Source organism: Agelaius phoeniceus, chromosome 14 (assembly GCF_051311805.1).
Source record: "Agelaius phoeniceus isolate bAgePho1 chromosome 14, bAgePho1.hap1, whole genome shotgun sequence".
Lineage (NCBI taxonomy): Eukaryota > Metazoa > Chordata > Aves > Passeriformes > Icteridae > Agelaius > Agelaius phoeniceus.
Genome location: NC_135278.1, coordinates 8,890,662 through 8,915,321, shown reverse-complemented (window position 1 = coordinate 8,915,321; position 24,660 = coordinate 8,890,662). Strand labels below are relative to the sequence as shown.

General features: G+C 45.6%; 2 protein-coding genes across 6 annotated transcripts in view; one reads left to right on the top strand and one right to left on the bottom strand.

Annotated features, from left to right (window-relative positions):
* TBC1D8B (TBC1 domain family member 8B) overlaps positions 1–13,504 on the top strand; it is a 29,080-nt gene extending 15,576 nt beyond the window's left edge. Inside the window, exons 12-21 of the mRNA XM_054641541.2 lie at positions 694–979; positions 2,252–2,381; positions 4,277–4,375; positions 5,473–5,541; positions 5,737–5,977; positions 6,647–6,712; positions 6,812–6,895; positions 7,725–7,781; positions 8,110–8,207; positions 8,501–13,504. Of these exons, the coding sequence (XP_054497516.2) occupies positions 694–979; positions 2,252–2,381; positions 4,277–4,375; positions 5,473–5,541; positions 5,737–5,977; positions 6,647–6,712; positions 6,812–6,895; positions 7,725–7,781; positions 8,110–8,207; positions 8,501–8,908 (1,538 nt within the window). The 3' untranslated portion in view covers positions 8,909–13,504. The remainder of the gene's footprint in view (positions 1–693; positions 980–2,251; positions 2,382–4,276; positions 4,376–5,472; positions 5,542–5,736; positions 5,978–6,646; positions 6,713–6,811; positions 6,896–7,724; positions 7,782–8,109; positions 8,208–8,500) is intronic.
* PASD1 (PAS domain containing repressor 1) overlaps positions 12,944–24,660 on the bottom strand; it is a 103,021-nt gene continuing 91,304 nt past the window's right edge. For all 5 annotated transcript variants that reach the window (XM_077186131.1, XM_077186132.1, XM_077186130.1 and 2 more), the window contains 8 exons: positions 23,834–23,957; positions 22,930–23,030; positions 21,316–21,474; positions 20,609–20,812; positions 19,559–19,764; positions 18,919–19,011; positions 18,252–18,462; positions 12,944–17,044 (listed from right to left, as the gene is read on the bottom strand). In XM_077186131.1, the coding sequence (XP_077042246.1) occupies positions 16,880–17,044; positions 18,252–18,462; positions 18,919–19,011; positions 19,559–19,764; positions 20,609–20,812; positions 21,316–21,474; positions 22,930–23,030; positions 23,834–23,957 (1,263 nt within the window). In that variant the 3' untranslated portion in view covers positions 12,944–16,879. The remainder of the gene's footprint in view (positions 17,045–18,251; positions 18,463–18,918; positions 19,012–19,558; positions 19,765–20,608; positions 20,813–21,315; positions 21,475–22,929; positions 23,031–23,833; positions 23,958–24,660) is intronic.

Sequence of the window (24,660 nt, the reverse complement as noted above, 5' to 3'; positions counted from 1 at the left end):
TCCATCTGCTTTTTTATCCATCTTGAATTGAATGTCTACCTCTATTGAATGTCAATGGTTATTCATTGAGAACAAATGTAAGGAATGAGCTGAAGACTGACCAGTGGAGAGAAACCATTGCATTTGTTTCAGTATTGTGGAGTAGAAAATGGAGAACATCCCATGATTTCTCCTTAAATAGGCTTGGATGTGATTTTCAGATATTGTCAGTATTCTAGGCATAGCTATTCAGGAAATAGTTAGACTGTTATACTGTTCTTTTGGAATTATAAGTGCAGTTCATACTATTTATTTGAAACTTAGCCAGTTTAGGTAAAGGAGTTACTTCAGGTCCAGACTTGGACTTTGATCTCATATGCAGTTCTTACAGGTGTATATATTAGAAGAAAATGGTGTGAAGTTTCTCTCTTGTTGCACAGGGATTGTACTGGCTGTCAGGAGAGTCACTGGAAGCAGCCATGTACTCACCAAAGTGCCAACACACTTGGAGCATGCCCCAGGCTCTGTCCCCAGGCATGGAGAGCACAGCTTCCAGCATGGGGACGGAGCCAACGGCTCCCTGCAGCTGGGCCTGGGTGTGCTTGTGCAACAAAGCTGCACTAGGACAGGAACTCTGTTTCTGGCTGGTGCTCTGAGAAGTGTGCTTCTCTGTGCTAAGATTTGGGTGGTGGTTTTGTTATCCTTTCCCTGCAGGTGCCTTGGTAGATCAGGCAGTGTTTGAGGAGCTCATCAGGGTTCACCTGCCTCAGTTGACAGACCACATGACGGACATGACTTTTTTCTCCTCGGTCTCTCTCTCCTGGTTCCTTACCCTTTTTATCAGTGTGCTGCCAATTGAATGTGCAGTCAATGTGGTGGACTGTTTCTTCTATGATGGAATAAAGGCAATATTACAGCTGGGCCTTGCAGTGCTGGAATACAACATGGAGAAATTGCTCACTTGTAAGGATGATGCAGAAGCAGTCACTGTTCTCAACAGGTATCAGTGTAACTGTTACTCGTTCAGGCTACATAGCAGCTGCTATAATTGCATGTAGATAAGTCATTCTGAGGTAGCTGAGAAGACATCTAGCCAAGACTTCAAAAGGCTTCAAAAGAATTAGTGCTCATCTCAGGCTGAAATTCTGGAAGAGGTGGCTGGAAATTGGGCCTGGGTCCTCTGAGCATCCCATCCTAAAGTTCTACTAAAACCATAACTATTTTGTGAATTTTAAAGAAAAAGCTATGTGCTTTTAACCTTGAATTTGTATCATGTATATAAGGCAGATTGCCTTGATGAGAATATCTAAAGCCCATTATGACTGTTCCAGACATCAGTTCAGGCATCAATTTACAGCAGCAAGTTCTTCATCTTGGTTCTTGTAGTTTAGGCTGCTGAATCCTCTGATGTTAATGGTTTAAGAAAGAAATTAGACCAAAAAAATGTGATGAGCTCATCAGTCATGATGAGATGTTTGTTCTATGTTAGCAACGTGAAGTGTGCTTCTAACTGACTTTAAACTGCAAACAAAACTTGTACTGTTTTTTCTTCACTGACTAAATTCTCTTGTTGATGCTCTGGTTGTGTATCATGGAGTATTAGAACAGCAAAATTACTGTGCTATAGCAGTTGACAAATTATGACTGTTAAGAACTGATAAAAACCTCATTAAACAGAAATTCTTATTACATGTTGCATGTTTGAATGGGGTAGGAGCTACAGAATTATTGAAGAAAATGTAGTTTTTGTTATGAGACCAGTCTGGTGTTTATTGTAAAATCTGCTTCCCCACTGGATATATTTAGGCTGGTTATGTGGGTGAGATAAGCAGGTACAGATCAGGCATGTCTTTGTCTTTTACATCTGGGGGAATTAAGATTGTCTTGTTCACAGTTCAGGACAAGCCTTTTTCTAAGCCCAGTTAGTATAATCTTGCTATATGAATTAGAAAACCAGGGGATTGCCAAATGGAACAGACTTTGGAAAGAGTCTAGTTTGACTTCCCACTCAAAAGGGGATTGCTGCTGGCACTAGATCACATAAGCTCAGTCCTAAAATCTCCCAAGGTTAGGTGTTCTACAACCTTCTCTGGGTGGGCAGTTCCAATGTTTATGTATCTTTGTTACTATTATAGCACATTTGTGCTACTGACTCTGATATTCTTTGTTTTTTCCTATTCTCTGCTCACTTTTTCTTCAGTAGATGCCAATGTTATTGTTTTCTTGTGATAAACTGGTTCCTGCTGATCTCTCATGTGTTTGCTTTGTGCAGATTTTTTGACAGTGTCACTAACAAAGACAGTCCTTTACCTCCAGCTGTGCAGCAGGGCTCCAACCTCAGTGATACAAAGAGTGACCATCCAAAAGTGGACATCACTGATCTGATCCGAGAGTCAAATGAAGTATGTGCTCTTGTGGGCATGTTTTTGCATCCTGTGCAGTGTTAATGTTTCATGGGCTACTTTGAAACAGTGCAGTTGCATTGTACAAACTAGGGTAGAAAATCTGTCTGGATTGGTAGAAATTTGGCTCTTTACTTTGTTGAATTTTAAAATGTAGTTCACTTTCGTTCCTTTAACTCATGCACAAATGCAGATTCTTTGGCAGTCTAATCAGGCATGAAGAAGTCATGTGTACCTAGAGAATGGAGGACTGTATAACATTTTAGCACATTAAATTAATTCAGATTTTCATTATATATTGTGTGTATGTTCTTACTAAGGCCATTGCCCAATACCAGTGCTCAGAAGCCACGCCAGTGAATGAGTTACAATTCAGAGATGCTATTTCTCTCTGCTTCCACTTTGTTTCAAACCAGAGGGATGCTGGTAGTGGTCTCCACAGGAACACAGAAAGCCAGTTCTGGAAGAAAACTCAACAGCTTATCCAGTTCAGCTTCCTGTCCAGCATCCTCCCAGACCATCCTTTGAAAAGTCTAGTGTTGTTAAAACAGTTCCACAAAAGAAAATCTGCAGAAACTCTAGTCCATCATAGGGTTTGTCTGCCCATGGGGGATAATACCGAGTTAATTTCTCTCAGATGTTCATAAAGCACTATTGAGGAGAGTTGGCTGTGGTTTTCTCCATAGCTCCTTGTTGCTGTTAGGTGGTTGTTCATCATTTACCCTTTCAAGTCTGGTCATAGAATCAATTATAGAATAGTTTGGGTTGATAGGGGCCTTTAAAGACCATCTAATCCAACCCCCCTGCAGTGAGCAGGGACAACTAGATCAGGCTGCTCATTTGGAGTCCAGCCTCATCATGACTCCAAGTGAGAAGAATGAGTTTTAACAGATTGCTCTCCTAAAAGGGAGTTGCCAGATCTGTTCTTTTGCTAGGTTTAATACAACCAGTTCCTTTAACCTTTCATCAAAGTTAATGTGCTCAGACTCTTTTGTCTGTGTTGTTGTTTTTCATATCTTGTTTAAAGGGCATTGCTGGTAAGGGGACAAACACATTGCAGAAGAGCTTCTGGAAGTCCTGCCTAATTTTTTTGTTTATCAACTTATTTGTTCTCAAAGTTTGTTATTAGAAGCAGTTTTGCCCATGGTGCATGGTGGTCATAGTTAGGCCATGTCTCTCTGGTTGCCTGTGCTGCTGAAAAGTGTCAAAAAACTTACAGAAGAGAAGTTAGATCTAGTGAATTTCCTCATAAAAGGAAATTTAATCGATTTGACATGGTCTTGATAAAGAATATCCTGTTTCGATCAACTGGTTTCTGTTAAGATTTTAATTGTTTAATAATTTGTTCCATGATTTCTCTGGTAATTTGTTCCTAGTTCTTGCCTCCTATCCCACTTTTCCTTAAAGATAAATGCATTTATTCGCTCCAGTGCTCAGACACCTTTCATGTCCTTTAGAAATTACAGAGGTAGCCAGGAATGATTCAGAAATTACTTAGCTGATTTCTTAATTTCACTAGAGTGAACTTCAGTCCCTGAAAACATGCACATCTTAGACTTTGCTGCCTTGCAGAAGTAGTCACTATGTGATAACAGAGTTGGGTATAAAGCCAACACACAGTAAAATCCCTTCCTTTTTCTTCCCACACAGGGAACTACTCCAGTTTCTTCTTTCTCCATCACCCTCTGAAACAGCCTTTCAAACACCCTTTTAAAAGTTACACTGGTTAAGGAGAATGTTAGTGCTCTAATAAATTATTTTTTTCCTCGGAGTTTCTTTGATCTTCCTTTGTGTCCATGCCTATAATGTGCTTACTAGATGCAAGAGAGACAAAGGTGATTGTTTAGCTGTGTCTCCCAGCAGCTGATTGCATGGACTGGTGCTTTTCTCCTCAGAGGTACGGTGACATTCGCTATGAGGACGTGGAGAGCTTGCGCTGCAGGAACCGACTTTATGTGATCCAGACCTTGGAAGCTACGACCAAGCAGAATGTGGTGAGTGACTGGCAAGAGTTCCAGCCTTCTCCCTGATAAAATTCCCTTTTGGAAGGTTCTGAGAAGAGCTGCAGTTTCCAGGCCAAATACATGATTTTGTACTGAACCCCCTTATGTCTGCAGGGTGTCTGTTAACTGAGGCTTGGCCTGTGATGTTTTCAGGCTGTAAATCACAGCATGACCTTCTGGTCTCCTTACAAGCAGCACCATTGCCAACCACTTCAAAAGGCTGGTGCATCTCTCACACTTTGTGTGGATTGGAACAGGCTGACCTATATTTCTATCTGCTGCTGTTAATACTGTTCTCTCAGAGGCATAGAGCACCATACAGTAAAACAATTAAGCACCTGCATTTTTTCTTCAGGAAGCAGCACTGAAGAGGTTATTGTAGTGCATTCAACAGAGGTTGCTTTTTGTCTGTGTTGTGTGTGAATGTCTGGTAATGTGGCAGCTATCTGCCTATCTCATCCTTTCAATTCAGACTGCTCAGTGAAGGTGAGAAGCTTCCTTTGTTTGCCTGTTTTCTTTTCCATACCTGATGATAATACTAGTCTGTCCACCACCTAGTGCTTCTTTCTGTAGTAAATGTGGCTGGTAGCAACTGAAACTAAATGCTGGTGGTTATGCTAAAATGGTATTGTTGTATTTAATTTTACAAAACATATATAATGTGAAGTTAGAAGCTGGTCTTACTGCAAACTTTTTTTTTTTTAAAGTGATGAACAATTTTTTTTTAATTACAAAAACCTGAGGATTCAGCTCCACTGTTGAGAGTTGAACATGCATTTGTGCATTTAAAGGAAGCTATATGTTATGTCATTATAAATAATTGAGTTCTATCTCCTGGTTTTCATAGTGTAGGCTCCATGTATGTTAGTAATGTGACTAGCCTTAAGCTTGTCTTTTTTTTGAGAAATTATTTATTTTAATATATAATCTTCTGATTACTTTTTAAAAGAAGTGCTCTTCTTCTAATTGTAACATGGCAAAACCTGGAATATGCAAACGCTGTCTCTTAATGTAATGTTAAATCTCCCATAATGTTGTTCCAAAGAGAGAAGACACATTAATTAATTTTTTTCTTGATTTTGTTTCAGCTACGTGTTGTGTCTCAAGAAGTAAAATTCAGTCCTAGTGATCTTGAAGAGCTTTATGAGTTATTCAAGGTAATGTGCCATTTTCCTCACTTACCAAACAGCCATCTTAACAGTAGACTTTGAAATGGTTTTAGTAAATAAAGGTTGGACTCAATCTGTGTTTTATATGCCAGCTGTACTACTCATTATATAGTTAACTCCTCACATCTTTCCCCCAGAGACTTGTTGTTTCCTGACACCTAATGTTTTATCTTTGCTTTGCAGAAGGAGCATTTTCTTTCCTGTTACTGGAGTGTAAATAGTCCTGTGCTGCAGCACCATGATGCCAGCCTGCCCTACCTTGAGCAGTACCGGGTTGATTGCCAGCAGTTCAGGGTTCTGTGCCACCTGCTGAGCCCCTGGTCACACTGTGCCAACAGAGACTCCCTGGCTCTCTGGACGTTCCGGCTGATGGATGAGAGTTCCAACTGCCTTATAAACTTCAAACAATTTGCCTGTGTTCTTGGTATGGCAACAAAACACACATGAGGACATTCACAAGGCTCCTGGGAGCAGTCCTGGGGTGTATCACCTTCCATACTCTATACAAAAGCTGAGGAGATTGAGTCTCTTAACACAGGGTCAAATAATGTGATTTTTATTACAGGCAGAAGAGTTTCCTCTTGGAGATTAGATTTAAATATGGCTTGGCCATCAATATATCTACAAATGAAGAATGGTCTGATCTCATTGCCCAGCCTGTTTGGTTTATGATAATTCTTCATATTAAGTCATCTTTTACACTGATTGTGCAGGATGACCAATGCCTTATTCCTCTGGGAAACTGAAAGTTTTCTTGGCTCACTGCTCTGTTCCTTTCATCTTGTTTTCAAAGTGATATGTTCAGGAAACAAAAATTTAAGGGAAATTCTGAAGACAATAGTGCTTTATTTCTTTTGGTGCTGTGGTTTTATTTTAGTAAGTCATAGACATTATTAGTGTTCTTTCATCAGTGTAGGCTAATCCCAGGCTCAGCCACAGGTGATAGAGCTTTCTTTAAGCTTCATATTTAATTATACTCCCTGTAAGGTAGGGCACATGTCCAGTTCCAACCTCTCTGGGTTGTATTTGTTTTAAGTTAAGAGGGTGTTTTAAAGTTTGGTCCAGTTGAATAGTCTGTCCTTTCCCCTAACAGATACGATGTACAATGGAAGCTTCACTGACAAACTCAAGTTTCTTTTTAAGTTGCACATCCCTCCAGGTAAGTGAGAAACAGTGTCATTTGTTTTTTGTCATTGTTATCACTGCTTTGGTAATGCCTGGGCACCATGAACCCACTTTATTTAATCATTTATTGCAGCTTTTACTGAAGTAGAATCTCTAAGCCCTTCCAAAGGGGATGATCTTTCAAAAGAAGAACTGATGCACTTCAGCCAGCTCAGTGGTAAGCTCCAGAGTGTGAGGTTTTGCCTGCAGAATACTAGAAGGAATCTATTAATTATACTGTGAAAAATGGGGAGCTTTCTTCTGAAAACAAGTAAATCCAGTAAATCATGTCCCTTTTAACAGAATCCCTTGTGAAGATCTTCTGTAGATAGTTACAATTTAATAAACTTGTGCACAAGTTGTGGATAGCTCATGTGATGGTTGAATTCAAAGGCCCCTGGGTGTTTACATGGAAATAGGGGAGTGGATTTGGTTGGCTTTGTCAGCATTGTGGGCAGCCTGTTGCAGTGTTGAAGTGATGGCTGTTTCATTTTTCCTGGGCATAAAGGAATGGTATTTTCTGCCTCAGGAATTAAAATACCCAATCCATACTTTGAGGCGCATAAGTGTTTCAAAATTCTTTGCTTTCATTTTAGACCAAGTAAGCTGAAAAAGCTTTAGTAAATTTATGGAGTTGATAAAATAATCTCTTTCAAATACTCTTGAAACCTGTGGAATTTTTATAGGGAAGACAGATCCCTTTGTGGTTTTAAAATCTTTCTAAAATTGACAAATATATAGGTACTGTTCCTGTTGCTCTTCAAGTCGTGACCATGAACATTATAAAGATTATTTAATTGATAGCAGTTTCACTGGGGATCTTCACAGTGGCTTCTAGTTTTATAGAAAGTATGCAGATTTTGCCATGTGGTTTCTTCTTGACCTAATCTGTGCTGAGAACATTGAGGGTCTTGTGCCTTAAGGAAGGAATTTTTGATAAGGGAAATGAAACATTGGTCCTTTTTTCTGAAATAAGTAACTTTTTTTTTTTTTCTCCTAAATTGTAGTTTCATCTGTTGGGGATAATCTTGAAAGTGGTTCTTTGAAGAGCAGCCCAGAAAAAGGTAAAAGATTCCTGGTGGCACATTTGGTAACTGTGTCTTTTGGGGGAGTAGAGCTGGGAAAGTGTGTGGTGACAGAGTATATTAAGTAACATCAACCTTAGCATGCTGCTAACATTCTGTCCTCTTATGTAAGTGTAGTCATGGGAGCAAAAGGGCAAAAGTAAACTCTGGTCCTCTGTAAGTCCTTGGCCCCACCACTCAGTTAAGAAGGAGTGACATTGAAGATTCCAGTTCTTTTGCTTATCATCCCTCATGGGAAGGTCTCAGTTCTTGTTTGTTCATTTTTTTTTTTTTTTTTTTTTTTTTGCACTTCTTCCCCTTTAAAAAGGAAAGGGGAAGGTTGATATTCAGGCATATCTGAAGCAATGGCAAGATGAACTTCTTAAAAAAGAAGAAAATGTCAAGGATTTGCCAAGAATGAATCAGGTAAACTGTTTGAGTCTTATTTAAATCCCTTTTAGGACCCTTTAAGTCCTATTACAATATTTCTGAAGGATTTTTAGGATCCCTTTAATTTCAGATCTTCACATCAATCATTAGACTGTGGCTTTTTAAAACTGCTGTAATGTATCAAGGGAGGGACTGTGAGACACACGTAGGTTTCTCAGGGCTGGTCCATGCTGTTGTTAGAGCTGCTGCACCAGGTGCCAGGCAGCAGCAGTGAAACAGAACAGTTGTGTTGCTCTTCTCTGAGCAGTCTCCTCTATATCTCTCTGTAGTCTCAGTTCATCCAGTTCTCAAAAACTCTCTACAATCTGTTCCATGGGGATCCTGAGGAGGAGCTGCTGTACCGGGCCATCGCCGTGGTGACCAGCCTCCTGCTGAAAATGGAAGAGGTTGGCAGAAGGCTGCAGAGTCCCATGTCACCTGTCAGAAGCCCAGGTGCTGTTACAGAAGTGGCTGCTGAAGGCAGAGAGAGGCAGGAGGAAAGCAGCTCTGAGCAGACTGAAGGCAGTAGAGCGCAGAGTTTGGAAGGGAACCATGAATGGTCTTTTGCCTTTGAACAGATTCTGGCATCCTTATTAAATGAGCCAGCCTTTGTGAGATTTTTTGAAAAACCTCATGACATAAAAGCTAAAATAGAGAGTGCTAAAAATTTACAACTTAAAGCAAGAACCAGAGTGTAATTTTCTTTACATTTGATTCTGAATTAATCACATAAAGTGCTTACAAATGAAGGCTGTAACTATGGAAATCAAGTCTGGTGTTGACATAGGAAATTAAGTTTGAAGAATTAGCTTCAAGTATCAGATTACTGGTATGTAATGTAAATAAAAATAGTTTGAAGCACAGTCACTTTCTTGCATTGTTCATAAGTTTCACTCCAAAATAGGGACTGAATAATGAACTGCCTTTACCATGTTATTAAAACATGCAGCATTGCTTGGAGATACTGGATGTGTACCTGTTGCAAACCTGTCTGAATCACTGTTACACTAGGTGTTCTCCAGGTTTTTTTTATTACTGTGATAAAAGGAATGACTTTTTCCCATTTTCACTTTAAAGGAGTGTCAACAGCTTGGAGGTTGTCTTCCACATTAATTAGTTATTTCCAAATTGCTTGTGGACTGGGGCCAAAGCAGGGTGAAGACTAAGAACAGAGGCTGTGGTAGCATGACAGGACCATGAGATTAGAAAAGGAAGTTGTGCTGCTCACAATTCCTCTGCTTTGATGTTACCCATGGGTCTGGACTCTGGTAGATTCCAGCCCCTCCTTCCCATTTTCATACCAATCCTCCTACAAAGAAAAGGTGAAAAGGATGGAAGCTTATTTGGTCATCCAGACTACACAAGGATGCAGAAACTAATACTGATTGTTTAAAATCAAGGGAAAGCAGTGGCTAAATCTGTCTGACCACATGGTGGTTGTAGTTTATCTGGCAAGAGGAGCCATTGTTGGCTTCTTAGGAGCATGTTGATGAGATGTGGAGTTTTGCTGGTGTTTGGAAAGCCCAAACACAGGCCATCTGTAGCTGTGTTGACTATTGAGCTGCTTAGGGACAGATTGCAGTTGCTTCTTTGCCTACCCTGAGTTCATATCTCAACCCAGTAATTGCTATTGCTTTTCTATAGCACTGTGGATTGTTGCTGCTGTAATATTTTCCCTCTGTCAGGCTTCAAGGCAACAAGAAAATCCCCTTGAATCTGACTTGAAATTTTTAATATATAAAATATGATATAGTAGAGATCCTGTGGAGGAAAGCTCTGCCAGTGTAAAGGCTGAGAAATGTTGACCTTGAATTTTTGGTAGCTGATGCTAAAAGGAATTTAGAGAAAGAGGGTAAGAGCTTGTATTTTAACAACAACAGCAAAGTAAGTGGGGAGTCTTGCTAAACTAGTTTAAAACATCTGTTTCCAAAGCCTATATGACAATCTTTCTCTGCAAAGCAGCATTATTTTTATACTGTTCATGTTTTTTAAAGAAGCAGAATGGGGATGATGGTATATTTCAGAGGCTTTTTGTGCAATACTAGTGTGAATGAAGAATAAAACAAATTTCTGACTTGTGTTACAGGCACTTTGTGAAATGCCATCATTGCAGTTGGTGTTAAATTTATGAATTATGTCTTACACTCTCCTCAGTACTCTCAGGTATTAATGTAAAATAAAGTTTTACTGAAGAAGTCCAAAAGCTGTATCATATATGTGGAGGATGAGGAAGCTTTTTTCAGAAGCCTTCACAAAGTAATTGCAGCTGATACAATATACTGCTGATTTGTATTTTTATGTATAAAATAAAAAAATCCGAATTTATCCATTTATGTAGATATGGATAGGGCCACTCTGTATTACTTTTTAAAAATGTTTTCACAAAGTTGTTCAGAAATACAAAGCAGATGATGTTTTTCTAGTCCAGGATGTACCCAGATAAGGTTTGATCAGTGAGTAATTCTGCAAATAGCCATGATAAAATCAATGGAGCCTTATGAGAACAGATACAGCTGCCCCTACCAAAAGCTTTTGTAGGTTTATGAGAGATATTGTTTATGTCAGCAAGTTGTCAAAGCTGTAAACTATTTGCTAATGAAAGTAACAGAGATATGAAAGTCTTAAAACTCAAGGAATTTTTTGATTGAGAGCCAAGATGTGAAGACTGAAGTGCAGAAGAAGGTGAAGGAACTTGCAAAGTACAACAACCTTCTGTTGTTACCTGGCTGTAAAAAGGGGCTCAGTTTGTACAATGCCCTTTGCTCTTAGTGCCCACCCAAGAGACTGCAGAGCCTTTGCCAGCTGGGTAGTAGCTCTTGCCAGAGGTCATATCCATGTGTGAAGAGCATATTTATCAAAATAGATTTAAGGTGATGATGTAGGGGGGAACACTAACTTTTATTAACTGCATGGATTTTTTTGGTTAAATTTGTTTATATTTTTTCCCAAAAGGGATGGTGTCTTGAATTTTTTCCTGTAATACAGCTGCAGGCTGATCCAGGAGGACTAGTCACAGTGACCAGGCCTCCAGTCTCAGCAGGATGGAGGCTGGCAGCACTCAGGCAATGGCCCAGCTGGCAGCTTCTTCCTTTTGCAACCTCTGGATCATGGGCTGGTTGTCTGGGGAGAGGTAGATGGAGCAAGTGCCAATGATTTCCAAGGAGTGTAACCAGAGGTGTATTTGCTGAGCTACCTCCTCAGTGCACCATAAGCTGAGCTCTGCTTGTGACAGAGGAACTCTGGAGTTAGTGTCTAGCTTCTTTCCTTCCCTTTCCTATTCCAGCTCCTTCCATCCCCATTCCAGACAGGCTGGCTAACAAACAGGTGCAGGTTTAGCTGGGACTGGTGGAGCTGGAGCAACAGCAGCTCATTGCCTTCCTTCAGTCCTGGAGAGTGATGCCTTGACTGCACAGCCCTGCACAGGCAGGGACAGAGAGCCCTGAGCTGTGCTGCTTCTTGGCCAGGTGAAGTTGGTGATACAGAGCTGGCTCCAGACTCCCATCACATCCCCTGAGGCTGCCGGGTGTGCACATCAACAGGAAGCAGCTTGGTTAAGTGAATTCTGTTCTGTCATATCACTCACTTGTGTTTCTTTTTTTCTGTAAGTTTCCATGAAGTTTTACACCTTTATTTTCAGGTTCAATCATAGGAAATAAATGAAGGTGCATCATTCAGTACAAAATATGGAATGTGCTGCTCTGGGTGACCAGTGACAGCCCTGACCCCCACAAGGAACTGGCTGCTTGGCCACTGTGTGCCCAGCTCAGGGGAGGGAATAGCTCAAATAATAAAAATACCAGCTCTTTCCACCATGGGGGACAACTGATGGTGATCAAACTGGTAGCATTTTCCAGGACATGGAAGTGGCTGCTGCCATGTGATACAGAATAATCACTTTCTGTTTCCATCCATTTCTAAAGCCACTTGTTCATCACTCTAATGGCTAAATAATAATGTAATTTTAGAAGAGTTTGCTACCGTAGTGACTAAGAAATTGCTGTGTGTTGATTTTATCAGAATTTTCTCATCCAATTGTACCATATAAGGTTCTTGATTGTGATTGCTGTTGTTATCTGGACTAAAACAGAAGGAAATACTCTGATTTGTTTCCAGAAAAATAGGCTATTTTGTAATTTTTGCTATAGCTTTGTCACTTTACCAAGACGGCAGCACATGTTTGTGTTGACAGATTGGCTTTTATACAATGTGTTGTATGCAGAGGTCCTGTAAGACAAATGGGGTGTTAAATAAAATATTGTTTCCCTTAAGTAAAAAACCCCTGTGTTTGAGGCATTATTATTTCCTGTGATGGCTTGCTGTGGAAGTTCCCTCAAGAGTGTTGGTTATGTTAAAACCACATTTAGTCAGTGCTTTGCAAAACAAGGAGCAAGCCAAAGCCCCTGCTGGGACAGCAGCCTCCCAGAGGAGGAGGAAAAATGGAGACCTGAATTTTGAAGCCTGAGCTGGCTTCAGTGCTGAGCTGCTGAGTACTGGCACTTGCTTTTCCCATCCAAATTAAAACACAGTGGGCAGACCCTGATGCCTTGTTCTTTCTAATTTATGTGTTGCTCCTATTGCCTCTGGTGACAGAAATCCCAGTCCTTGTCCTGAGCCCCATCCCTGCAGCTGTCCATGCACATGGACACAATGGCTGCTGCTCTTGTCTCTCCTGGAGAGCAGGGATCACATCCCTAACAGACCCACACCACCCAGGAAATAACAAGAGTACATAGTCCTACAAGTATTATTTTATTTCTTCTTAATTTTTTTTTAAATACTATGTACAATCTGTTTAAAGCTTGTCAAAATGCATGGGCTCCCATTCAATGGAGCTGTGCAGGGACATAGATTCAAAACAAGAATAAAATCTTTACTGTTCATCTTCATAAGACACTTACTTTTTCCCATTACAAAATACTTTTAAGAATAGTAACATTTATAAATGTATTTATATTCAACATCATATAAAATAAACCAAGATTTATACTCAATTCTAGAGTTTTTCTTATTTTCTTTTTTTTTCTTGCATGGACTATATACAATATATACAGTAACTCCTCATTGTGTTTGTCAAATCAGCCTGATTATACCCACCAGGCTTTAGCTTATATGTACAAATATGCTAAAAGTGCAAGACTTTATTATTTAAAGCTGCCTGTGTTTTCAGAGGTCTGGAATTGTGTGGCCTATATATATTTATATATAGATATACACCTGCATACATATAAATGTACATTAAAAATACGTATATCTATATATAGTCATGGAATATAGGTACTTGTGTACTAGAAAACCTCAGAACATTTATGACTGATAGGTCAACACCGACACTGGAGGCCAACCCTGCTGCCATCAGTCACGTCCCTGCCCTCTGCTCATCACCAACAAGTCACACTTTTGTTTTCTTGTAGGAGGCTGGGGGGGCATGAAGCAAACCCACCAGCAACCCTCAATTCCAAATGAGTCATAAAAGCACAGGTCATAGCTAACACCGAGGTAAACAAATACAAATCAACCTGAATAAAGACATTTTTTATCTATCTGTTTTTTTGAGAGTGACAATATAAGGCAAAACCCCCCTGGCCCTGACTCAGCCTTGCCCTTGGCTGGAGGCAGACTGAGCAAGGACCAAGCAAGCCCCAGAAAGGGTCGGTGGGATTTTGTCCTTTGGAACGTGTTGAGAAAACACGGCCCTGCCCTGAGGCAGTGCCTGGGACTGTGCGGCCCCCACCCACCAGCAGCGAGGCCAGTGGCTGGGGGGGCTCTGAGAATAAGGGGGCACGTGATAAAGTGCATTTTTAGGTCTCTGGTTTTAGCAAGGCTGGTCTAACATGTAAACATCCTCACCAAGCTCCTGTGCTCCTCGCTGGGAGCTGAGCAGGGGCTGTGCCCCAGCCCTCTGTCCCTGCAGCCCAGGGCTGCCATCAGCAGGGCTGTGCCCAGGGCACGGCCCCATCTGGCACACTCACTGCCCCCCACCTCCCCCAGAACCCCTTCCCAACCCTATTTTTTTTTTGGACTCGCTGTCAAAACCACAGCAATGCCAGAAAACTGCTCTGCCTCAGCTACCTCCCTACCAAGCCCTGTTCAAAAATACACCCCTCAAAGCCCTGACCCCATCCAGCACCACCTCTGAGATCTCTGTGATTGCCACCTGCCATGGCTGGGCTGTGTGGTGCTGGGGCACTGCAGACCAGCCATGGGGATGTTGGGGTGATGCAGGTTTAATGGGGAAGCCAGGGAAATCACAGCCTTTCCCTCCAGCCAGCCACAAACTGTGCAGTGCTGGAGCCCTAACACAGATTTGTGTTTGTCTCCCCTCTAATGTTATGTGCCAAGGCTATGGTGGAAAAAAATCCCACAAACAACTCCCAAAAAGACAACTCCCTCCTACTGCATCCTCATGAGCAACCCAGCTGCCTTAGAATGGGGAAAGGGAGACCCTAAAACTAAGAGTGCTTTAAAAACAAGTGTTTCTACCCTGAAGGCTCTGTGCTGGCCCTTCCTGCAGAACAAACCTGCAGAGCAGGGAAGCCCCAGGTGTTCATATTTCAGCCCCAGACTGCCCCAAAGGCAGGTGTTCCAAATCCCAGTACCAGCAGTGAGGTGGCCCTGGCCCATGGCTCTGCTGTAGCCACGATTTCTTGTCCTGGTGTGAAATGGAGGGGCTGGCTCAGGCTGTGTCCAAGCAGCCAGGGGCTGCCTGTGCTATGTGGACAGGGGCCCAGCCAGGGTCTGTGCTGACAAGGCACGAGCCCTGGTATTGGGCACAGGCTGTTGGGCATTCATTGCCTCCATCCTGTGGGCAGCCACATTCCCCAGCATGCTGCATGTGGGGAAAAATGTCTTTATGCTGCTCTAGCCCAGGGTGATCCATCGTGTCTGGGAGCCCTGGGAGCTGTGCACTCAGTGTCCCAGTCAAAGCTAACCATGAAGCTGCTTTTGCCCAAGGGAGGGGACCCATGAATAGCCAGGGGTTGGCACAATTTTGTTCACAAATCCACCTCTGCCCTGGCCAAAACACCAAAGCACCCCAGGGCCTTGCACCAGTCCCTGAAAGCTCCTGGCTGACCCCAGCTCCAGCAGCCTGTCCTCCCACTGCCACTGCCACAATGTGGCACAGCAAAACCCCATCCCCTGCCCAGGAGGAGCTGCTGGGAACTGCCCCTGGAGCCCTGCTGTGCCCTTGTCTGAAACACAGAGCTACTGGCAGCTGCTTGTGCCAAAAGCTGCCCCACCAGTAGCATCAGGAACACCAGCTGCTGCAGTGCTGCAAGGGCCCAGAAACAGGCTTGCAGAAGGAAAAGAAGGAAACCAAAAAAACCCCAAAACACCATATTAAAAAAAGAAAAAAAAAAAAAGGCAAAACCAAGCATTCTTCACTTGGTCTTGGTCTGGTTTCAACAGACATTAGGAACTAAACATTAGGAACTAACTCCTCCCTAAACCTTGCTCTGTCTGCCAGCTAGAGTTTTACTGCTCTGGTCCTCTGCTCCCCGGTCCTAACTAACCACTGCCTTCACTGCCTTGCAAAGTCTATAGTAATGGCCAAACCCATCTACATTTGGGCTCTAACAATGCCCAAAGTTAGTACTCAGCTACTAACACTCCAAAAATGTACTTTTAAATTTTTCCTTTGGAAAGACACAAACAGTAGGGACACTTAACTATACACCCACTGAGGAATAAACTGGCTTTTCAATTCATAAATATAAACTTACAGTTAAAAAGTGACAATTTACAAAAATACAATTTATTGCTGACCCTATGGGCTTGTAACATCGTGTGTTGTGATTATACATTTTGGGTTTGCCAAATTGAAATATGACCTAGCAAAACCACAAAGTTTGCTGTCATATGCTGTTCTATGAATGTTTGTTTGTTTTTATGAATAGAAACATTTACAACTACATCACTTGAAACAACAAGAAAAAAAAAAGGAGTAAAGATTCTTTGTCTGTAACCTGAAAAATATTTGGCTACAGGGAGTAAAAACCATACAAATTTATCTTCACTTGTTAACCAAAAATAAAACACGACAAATATTGAACTAGCTGCGATGTGAGCTGGTATAACAACAGTAAGAAATTCAGGCAAAAGTGGTGTTATGTAAATTAGCAGCATTATCCAAACTCCTGGAAAAAAAATCTGCGGGACTGAGGTATAGAAAAAGGAAAAAGAATTCACAATGGACCTACTACAGCAAAACGAGTTATGTACACGGTAATCCAATGGTGTCCTGCGGACTGGTACAGTCTATGTGCTCCAAATGCTGGGCTTAAATTCACAGTGACTTTCAGCATTGAAGTCCTGAATGGAAAAAGGTTTTTTTCCATTGCAAACCGAGCTTCATGACGGCCTGATACCGATACCTGCCCTCCCTGCAGCAAGAAGGCTCCACTTGCAGTGGCACCACGGTGCTGGGCCAGGGCACACCCTGCTGCTGGAACAGCATCACCATGGAATACATTCCATGCATCTGGCTGCATGGAAATCCCCCCAAACCAGGCCCCTGCAGCCATGCATCCCTGTCAGAGACCATCCATCCCTGCAGGCACCACCTCCCCACGAGCTCGACCTCTCCCGTGCCGTGCTCCGAGGGCGCCGTGCTCTCGCGCGCGCCGGGCGCGGCGGCTGCGGCCGTGTGCTCCTTGTCCCCAGAGGTGACTTCAGGGCAGCTGCATCTCAGGCAGGTCAGGCAGGTTGCAGGGCTGGCCCTGTGTGTGGTGGCTCTGCTGCTGCGGGTGCAGGAAGTAGCTCAAGGGGTTCTGCTGCGGGGCGTGGGGCGGCTGGAAAATGCGCTGCGTTGGAGCCCCCAGCTCGGGACCCTGCATCTGTTGGGAGACACAAATCTGAGCAGTCAGACCTGCCCCAGCACCCAGCTGTCCCTCTCTGCTGCAGGACTGATGCTGAGACTCATGCCCCAGAGTGTGTGCACCAAGTCCTAAACTTGAGGGTGTGAGCTGTGCTCCTCAGGATGCTGCTGCTGCCAGCAAAACCAACAATGCCTGGAGAGCACAGACCCATCTGTCCTAACAGGCTCCTGGGGAGCCCAGCAGGAATGGAGACCTCCAAAAGCTACTTGGAGGTACAATCTGCAGGATGTGAAGCTTTAATCTTTCACAGGAAAGATCTTCAGACAACCAAGGAAGAGGTCCTAGAGTAACCATGTACCCACCCATGGCTGGTACCTCAAAGACCTGGACCTGCTGTTTCACCCCCTGTTAAAGGCACTGTGACATCAAACTCTGGTTTATTGTGGAGGTATTTATCTGTTCCAGCATCATCATTCTGCTGTCCACACTGCTGGTCCTCAGGACAGCAATGCAGCCCATGAGGACACACCCAAAGCAGGGGCAGCTTGTGCCCACATTTCCTGACAACAGCAATTCATTTCTCACTTTAAATCCAGTCCTGCTGTGTGGCTGCTTTCAGCTGAACCTCTTCCTCTTGCTTTATTCTTTGCCTGGAGGACTGTAACTTAACCTCTGCCATCCAGGCAAGGCTTGGAGAGTGTGTTACTGATGAATTATTAGTTTCAACAGCCCCTCTCCTTGGTGGTGCCACTAGTTCAGCATGTACTGATGTAAACTGTGTGCTGAAAAACCAAAATCACCTCATCCAGAGATGTGTGTTGTGAAATACCCTTTTTTAAAAGAAAGATGTGATGGCAGCTGATAAAAACCATGCTCTGATGAGATGGAACAGCAGGAGGTATGTTTCCCAAAGACCTTCTCTCTTACAATTTTTCATGACTACAGCAAGCTTCCCACCAGATCTCCTCTGGATGGAAAGCTGTGTTTGAAAAACTGGATATTTCTTCTGTGCACTGTGTGATAACAGAGTTTGTTCGAAAATATGGCCTTGAGCAGGTGCAGAGTCAGCCTGGAAGGGCTGAGCACCTGGCTATGTGGAGATACAATGGGAATAGAGGATGTGCAAAGGCCCTGACCAGGTTTGATCAGCCAGATAAACCCTATTTCTTCCAAAAACCCCAACCCATCCCAAACCATCAGCAGAAAGCTGCTCCTGCTCCAATACCTGAAGGTAGAGGCGGTGCTGCTGAACCTGCTGCTGTGGCCACTGGTGCAGGTGAAGTGGTGTGCTGGGCTGGTGGGAGGTGAAGCTGGAGTGTGGGACAATGAGGGATGGGGAGAAGATGGGTGCCGGGGCTGGAGGCCGGGCGGGGCTGCAGGTGCCTGGCTGCACCTGTGCTGCTGGGGGAGCCAGGCTCTGCTGCTCTGCAACAAACCTGCCACAGGGAGGAAAAGCAGGCATGAGAACCCACAGCCAGACCTCCCTCAGAATGGGCACTGGGGAGCCCAGCTGCTGCAGGAACCTGCCTGGAGCAGGACTGCTCAAACCATGCAGCCCCAGGAGGCCCCCGATTCCCCTCTGCCCACAAAGCATGGACTGGAACTAAATTAAGGTTTTTAAGGTTGTACATTTCTTCTATGTCTTGGTTAAGCATTTTATGTTTTGCAAAAGCCAGGAAATGGTTAATTTTTAAATGCACTTCATTTATCATAAAGGTCTTTGTAATTAAAAAATATCATTATTTTTTCCTAGCTGGCTAAACTTTTGTTTCACTTCAGACTGAGACTGTTTGTGTTTGCATGACCAGGTACAAGTTTTTTCATGTCTTTTTCAATGCCATAAAGTGTCCTGCTAAGACCTTGCAGGAAAACAGGGGACAGCAGAGACTCACTTTCCTTGCTGCCTGCTGGCACTGCTCTGCACAGGCTGGCAGCTGCTGTTGGCTGTGGGCATCATGGCTTGGATGGACTGATCCAACAGCATCCTGTGGTGGAAGGAAAACAGAATGGTCAGGGAAGGGAGAGGTCCAGGGTCCAAGGTCCTGCCAGTCTCTAGAAACAACTCCTTGAAAATCCTCCATGAAAGCAGGCAAACCACTACCTAGAAAACAAACTAATGAAATAGGATGCTTCTTATCACCTCACATCTCTCCTGTGAGTACTTGCTGAGAAGATTGGGATTGTTGAGACAGGAGAAGGCTCCAGGGACACCTTATAGCACCCTCCAGCACCTAAAGGGGCTAAAAGAGAGCAGGAGAGGGACTTCCAGCAAGGGCATGGGGGACTGACTTTAAATTGACAGAGGGTATGGTTACATTAATTGATGGAACTATGGTGAGAAGAGGATTTAAGGCCCCTGATGACACAGCAGGATGTGCACAGCACCCTGCCTGCCTGCACACTGGGCTCACCCCACAGAGGGAACATCCTCACGCTGGCTGTGGCATCCCAAGCCCTGAGCCCAGCCACGCCTGCCCTCCTTGCTGCTGTTCCTGCCACTGCCCCAGGATGGTCCCAGCAGGGCTCTGGTACCTGAGGCTCCTGTCCTGGCTGTAGTCAGCTGGTGGCTGCCTCTCACTGCTGTCAGTGGGCACCTGTGCAGCCACGGTGACGGGGTGTGCCTGGGAGAACACCATGGGGCTGTTGTAGAAGGGTACTGGAATGCTGCCCTGCCCTGGCACACACGCTTGCTGGCCTTGGCTTCCTCTCATTGGGTGCTGCTGCTTCTGCTGCTGTACCTGAAATGAAGACATAGGTACCCATGTAAACTTTAAACCTCCCTAATGGAAGGATAAAACAACCACTCACAGTGGGCAGACGGGAAAAGGAGAAGGAACAATAGGATATTGTCCCTGAACACTGCAGTAGGAACAGTATAACTACTCAAGACCACCAACCCCTTAGCATTTATTGTCCCTGCAGGGCAGGTATGGCATCCCCAGACAGTCTTTTGAGAAATTAGAGCACAAGGGTAAGGGCAAAAGGCTTGAGGAGGAAGAGAACAGCTTAAGAGGGGAAGTGCAAATCTGAAGTCTCCAAGGAAAGTATCTCATTGGTCCTTTAAAGCAGCAGTGTTGGCTTTTTTGTTTTTGAGCAACTCAAGTCTTTCCCATCTTAATAGTGGATTTAGGTCTAGTGGTGACAAAATTGTTTTTTCAAAGCTGCCTTCCAAGACTGCTCAGGCAGATCAAAAGTAATCTTTTAAAATGATACCCACTCCTGTGTTATGAAACCACAACTCTCACTGGCTATGAATAACGAGCATGGTGTTGATGAGAGCCCAGACCTCCCATTCACATCCTCCCCAGGCACCAGGAGAGCTCCAGCTCTCTCTGGGGTTTAAATGCTTTTTGGCTACCTGGTTTTTATTTTTACAGTTGAGTCTCATTTGTGTCAGAGACACCTGTTTTTTATTTTTACAGTTGAATGACATTTGTGTCAGGAGACATTTGTTCACAAGTGACTCCTGACACAAACTCCTCAGTAAAACCAACACAGAGGGGATGCATGGAACCCCGGGGAGGAGTGGCAGTCAAGCGTTCAGAAGCCAGAGAAGCGGACGATGAGGACAATGCAGGTGACCTGGGGGGCAGTGCCACAGGGGTCCCTGAGGAATGGCTGCGGTGACAGCAGGTGGGGGCTGCAGTGCTGCTTGGTCCCCGGCAGGGCTGGCTGCTGGGATTTCTTGGCCGTGCTGTGCCTGGGCGTGCCCTGGGGCGGCCTCCGGGGGCTGGGCTGCTGCACGGCGGCGTTGAGGATGACGGGGATCGGCTGCTGCATCAGCATCTGTGGGGACAGAGGCACAGGAGGTGGCTGCTGGTTGTGCTGCCTGGCAGGAACAGCGCTGCAGCAGCAGCAGCAGCAGCAGTACCTCTAAATCCAGGGGCAAAATGAACCATGAGTAACAGAAAATCAAATGTTAGCTTGTGTCAAATATTTATTCAGAGGCAGGAACGTTCCAGCTCCATTGTGCCTGCTGTGTTTTTGCAGGAGTGGCAGTGGGGATCCAGCTGCACTAACCAGACATGGAACCACCAAGCTTTTTGTGCATGGGAGACTTTGGATTAATTTGGGATTGCTTTTTTCTAAATCACAGAGATTACTGATTCAATACTCAGCCAGATACTGACATCACTCATCTCTGGGGAAACACCACTCCCACAGCTGAAACCAAATTACCAACTTGTCAAGAGTTCATTCCCAAACGCTTTTGCCACGGACAATTTTGTTACTGCTCTGTGTGCTCAAAGGAAAAGCAAATGTTTGGGGGCACCAGGGGTAGCAGGTACCTGCAGGTTGGAGTCCTGCACGAGCTGGAGCTGCTCCTTGATGACATGGAGCTCCTCTTGCTGTGTTTTGATGTCAGCTTGCAGGATGCGAGTCCTCTCCTCCAGCTGCTCTTTCAGCTGGTGCATCATCCCCAGCTGGGTGGGAAAATGGTACACTGGCTGCAGAGAACAGAGAAAAGGGGCCATATGGTAGGACCAGTCCTGCTACTCACATCTATAGCGATGCTGGATTCAGAAAAATGATTGCTTTTCAGCTTTTGCCATAAAAAATATGATGCTGACAAAAAAATGGCAATTGCATATTTAACCAAAGTGCCACTGCAGTTCCAGAGCAGCAGCACATCTGGCTTACAGTGCCTCCCTGCAGGTGTTGGTCTCTATAATTTCTGCATAAATGAAGTGTCTATACATGAGACTCTCCTCTCCCCTCAGGATAACACCCTGCTGGTTTGGGCCCACTTGTGTTTTGGGGCAGACACTGCATCCAAACCCTTGCCACACCTCCTGGCTGGGCATTCAGTTGTGCTGCTAATGATATTTGGCAGATGCCAGGCCCAAGATGGGCTGCAATCCCACCTGGGGATCCATCCTTCACACCTACAGTGCCCATTTTCAATCTCCATTTTATAGTCTGAACAATTACCTCACTGATATCAAAGCCCTGTAAGGACAGACCTTGTCATTATGGTTTATGACTCATTTTTCTTGGGGTTTTTGTTTTCTTTTCCTGGCCTAACTCAAACCTTCCATGACATCCCCTTCCTCTACTAAAACTCTTCAGCATTGTATCAGCCTGTAGGTAGCTGCTAGAGATTTAGGGAGAAGCCTTCAGCAGCCCTCAACATATTTTACAAGTGTAAACCTTCTCCTGTGCTATTTCTTTGGGTGTCCCACCTGCTCTCTCTGCTCTCTGAAATAAGCGGTTGCAGTAAGGTTGTTGCAGGTAAATCTCAGCAACAGAAAGGGCACAGAAACCTTGTCCCCACTCTGGGATGAGCCAGCAAGGATGTGAGGGCAGTGAACCAAAGCCAGCTGGGCTGCCCTGCTGACAGGCCACAGCAGTGCCCTGAACAAAACCAAAGCACATCCTATCACAGGGTGCTGGGAGGGCACTGCCAGCTGAGCCACGGGTGCTCAGACAGGTGCTCACCACGGCCTTGAGGAGTGGCTATGGCCTAGAAATGAAAACTCTGCCTTACTGTAGGCCCATAGCACCTCTAGTGCAGAGCTGGTGCTTTAACAGCTCATACCAGGGATGAACAAGTGCAGGGAATTGGACAAGGATAAGTTTGGAGGGAGAATTTAGGTTCCTGCATGTCCCTGATAATTTCAAGTCCTTGGTGTCAGCACCCATTTTGGATAAAGGCCACCTCACGCGTACAAACCCCAAGAGAAGAGGGCTGGTGGTGTGAGAAGGCATTTAGCCTGGAGGAGCAAACTGAGTGCTGGAAGAAGGCAGCAGAGGAGCCTCTGGTGTCTCTCCATGGCTCTGCCAGCCAGTGGCACTCCCCAGGAAGCCCCAGCACACCCGGAGTGTGGGCTCCAGCATCTCTGGGGGTGAGACCAGCGCTTGCTGTGCTCATTTCCCCGCAGCCGGGAGGGCTCAGCGCTGACCTGGGCGCTGCCGGGCGCTGCCAGCCGCAGGGCCGCCTTGTCCCCCGGAGCCCCCGCCCGCGTGGGGGTGCTGGTGTCCGTGCGCCGCATGGACGACGTGGCTGTGGGAGAGAATTCACTGAGACACAGCACAGCCCGGCCCGGGTGCTCGGGCTGAGCCTCAAATCCACCTGTGCACCTGTCCACCCACCCAAACAGCGCCCAAGTGGGTCCCAACCTGCCCCTCTATGGGCTCCCTGCCCCTCTGTGTCCCTCTGGCTCCCCCCTATGACTTGCTGGGTTCCCTCCTGATGCTAACCCCCTGTTCAGCCTGCCCGCCATGGGTGCATCCAGAGGAGATCACTCTCCCAACAGCAACCATCTCAAGAAAAGTCCCCAGAGTTTCCTACCCATGGCCCCACCCAGGGCACTGCAGTCATTTTGCAGCCTCCCCCCGGGGGAGGAGGGCGCTGATGGGAGCTGGCATGGAGCTGCCAGCAAGGCAGGCATCCTTCCATGCTCCTTCTGCAGGATTTCACATGAGAGATCCCACAGTAAAATTATATTATCTCAACATAAAACTTTCACCAATGAGCTTGGTTCAATCAAGCTAGCGAGTCCCCTCTTGTCCCCAGAAGCACAGCAAACAGCCGTGGCCCTCGGCTGGTGACAAGCCCGGGGAAATGGCTCTCACACAGGGCTGGGTTAGCGGGAGGAGGCGGCAGGTGGCCGTGGCTCTGTGCTGCTCTGTGACTTGTGACACTTGGTTACTGTGCTGCTCTGTGACTTGCCATGACTCGCTGGGTCAGCCCCAGCGCTGAGCATCCCCCTCCCACCCCTCCCTGGTCACTCCCAGCCCAACCCCAGCATTTGGGAGGCTGCTCCTCCCTCCTGCCCACCCAAGCTGGGCTGCCCCGGCACCTACAGGTGGAGTCGGACAGGGTGGTGTGCGAGGAGCGCCGGGAGCTGTGCGAGGACAGCGACACTCCCTCCCGGCTGGCGTCCTGGCTGCTGCCGCACTGCCCCACCTCCAGGTAGCTGCTGTGGCTCTGCGGGGAGCGAAGCACAAGGGTGAGACCCTCGGCAGCAGGGAACGGCCCTGGAAGGGACCTCCGCCTCCTGGAGCCGCTGTGTGCAGACAAACCCTGCCCGCCCGGCGCCACTGCGCTCACCCCAAAGCCCGCGGGCACAAAGGAGCCTCTCTCAGCCCCGGGCACCCACCCGATGGCAGCCAGCAGCACTGGAGCATTGCTCCTCACTGTCATTGCTGCCCACGGCCCGCACTCTGCTGTGCCAGCTCCTTCTCCCCTGCCCACAGAGCCCCGGGCAACGGGAAATTGCTTTGGTCAGGCTCTTTCTGCCCGATCTCTTCAGGGATGTCACAGCTGGCTGGCTGCGGTGCACTGGGGGTGGCGGCAGGGGGAATGAATGATGCTGGCAGGAGGTGCTACCTGGGGAATGGTTTGATCCGTGGAAGAGATGGAGACAGCTGGGAAGGGACAGGGAGCAGTGGCATGGAGACATCAGCTAGAGCCCCAAGAGGACCTACAGCAAAGGTCTCCTAAGGGGGACAGGCACTGGGCAGTGCTGAGAGCTGCAATCCCACTCACTGCTCCCTGGGCAGCAGAGGGGAACAGCCTGAGCCCCCATAAAATAATGTCTGAAAGGCAATGAGGCTGATGGAATGACAGCTACACAACGATCCACTTGAAATGACTTTGATTGCTGGTCTTATTGGTAAACTACCAAGAG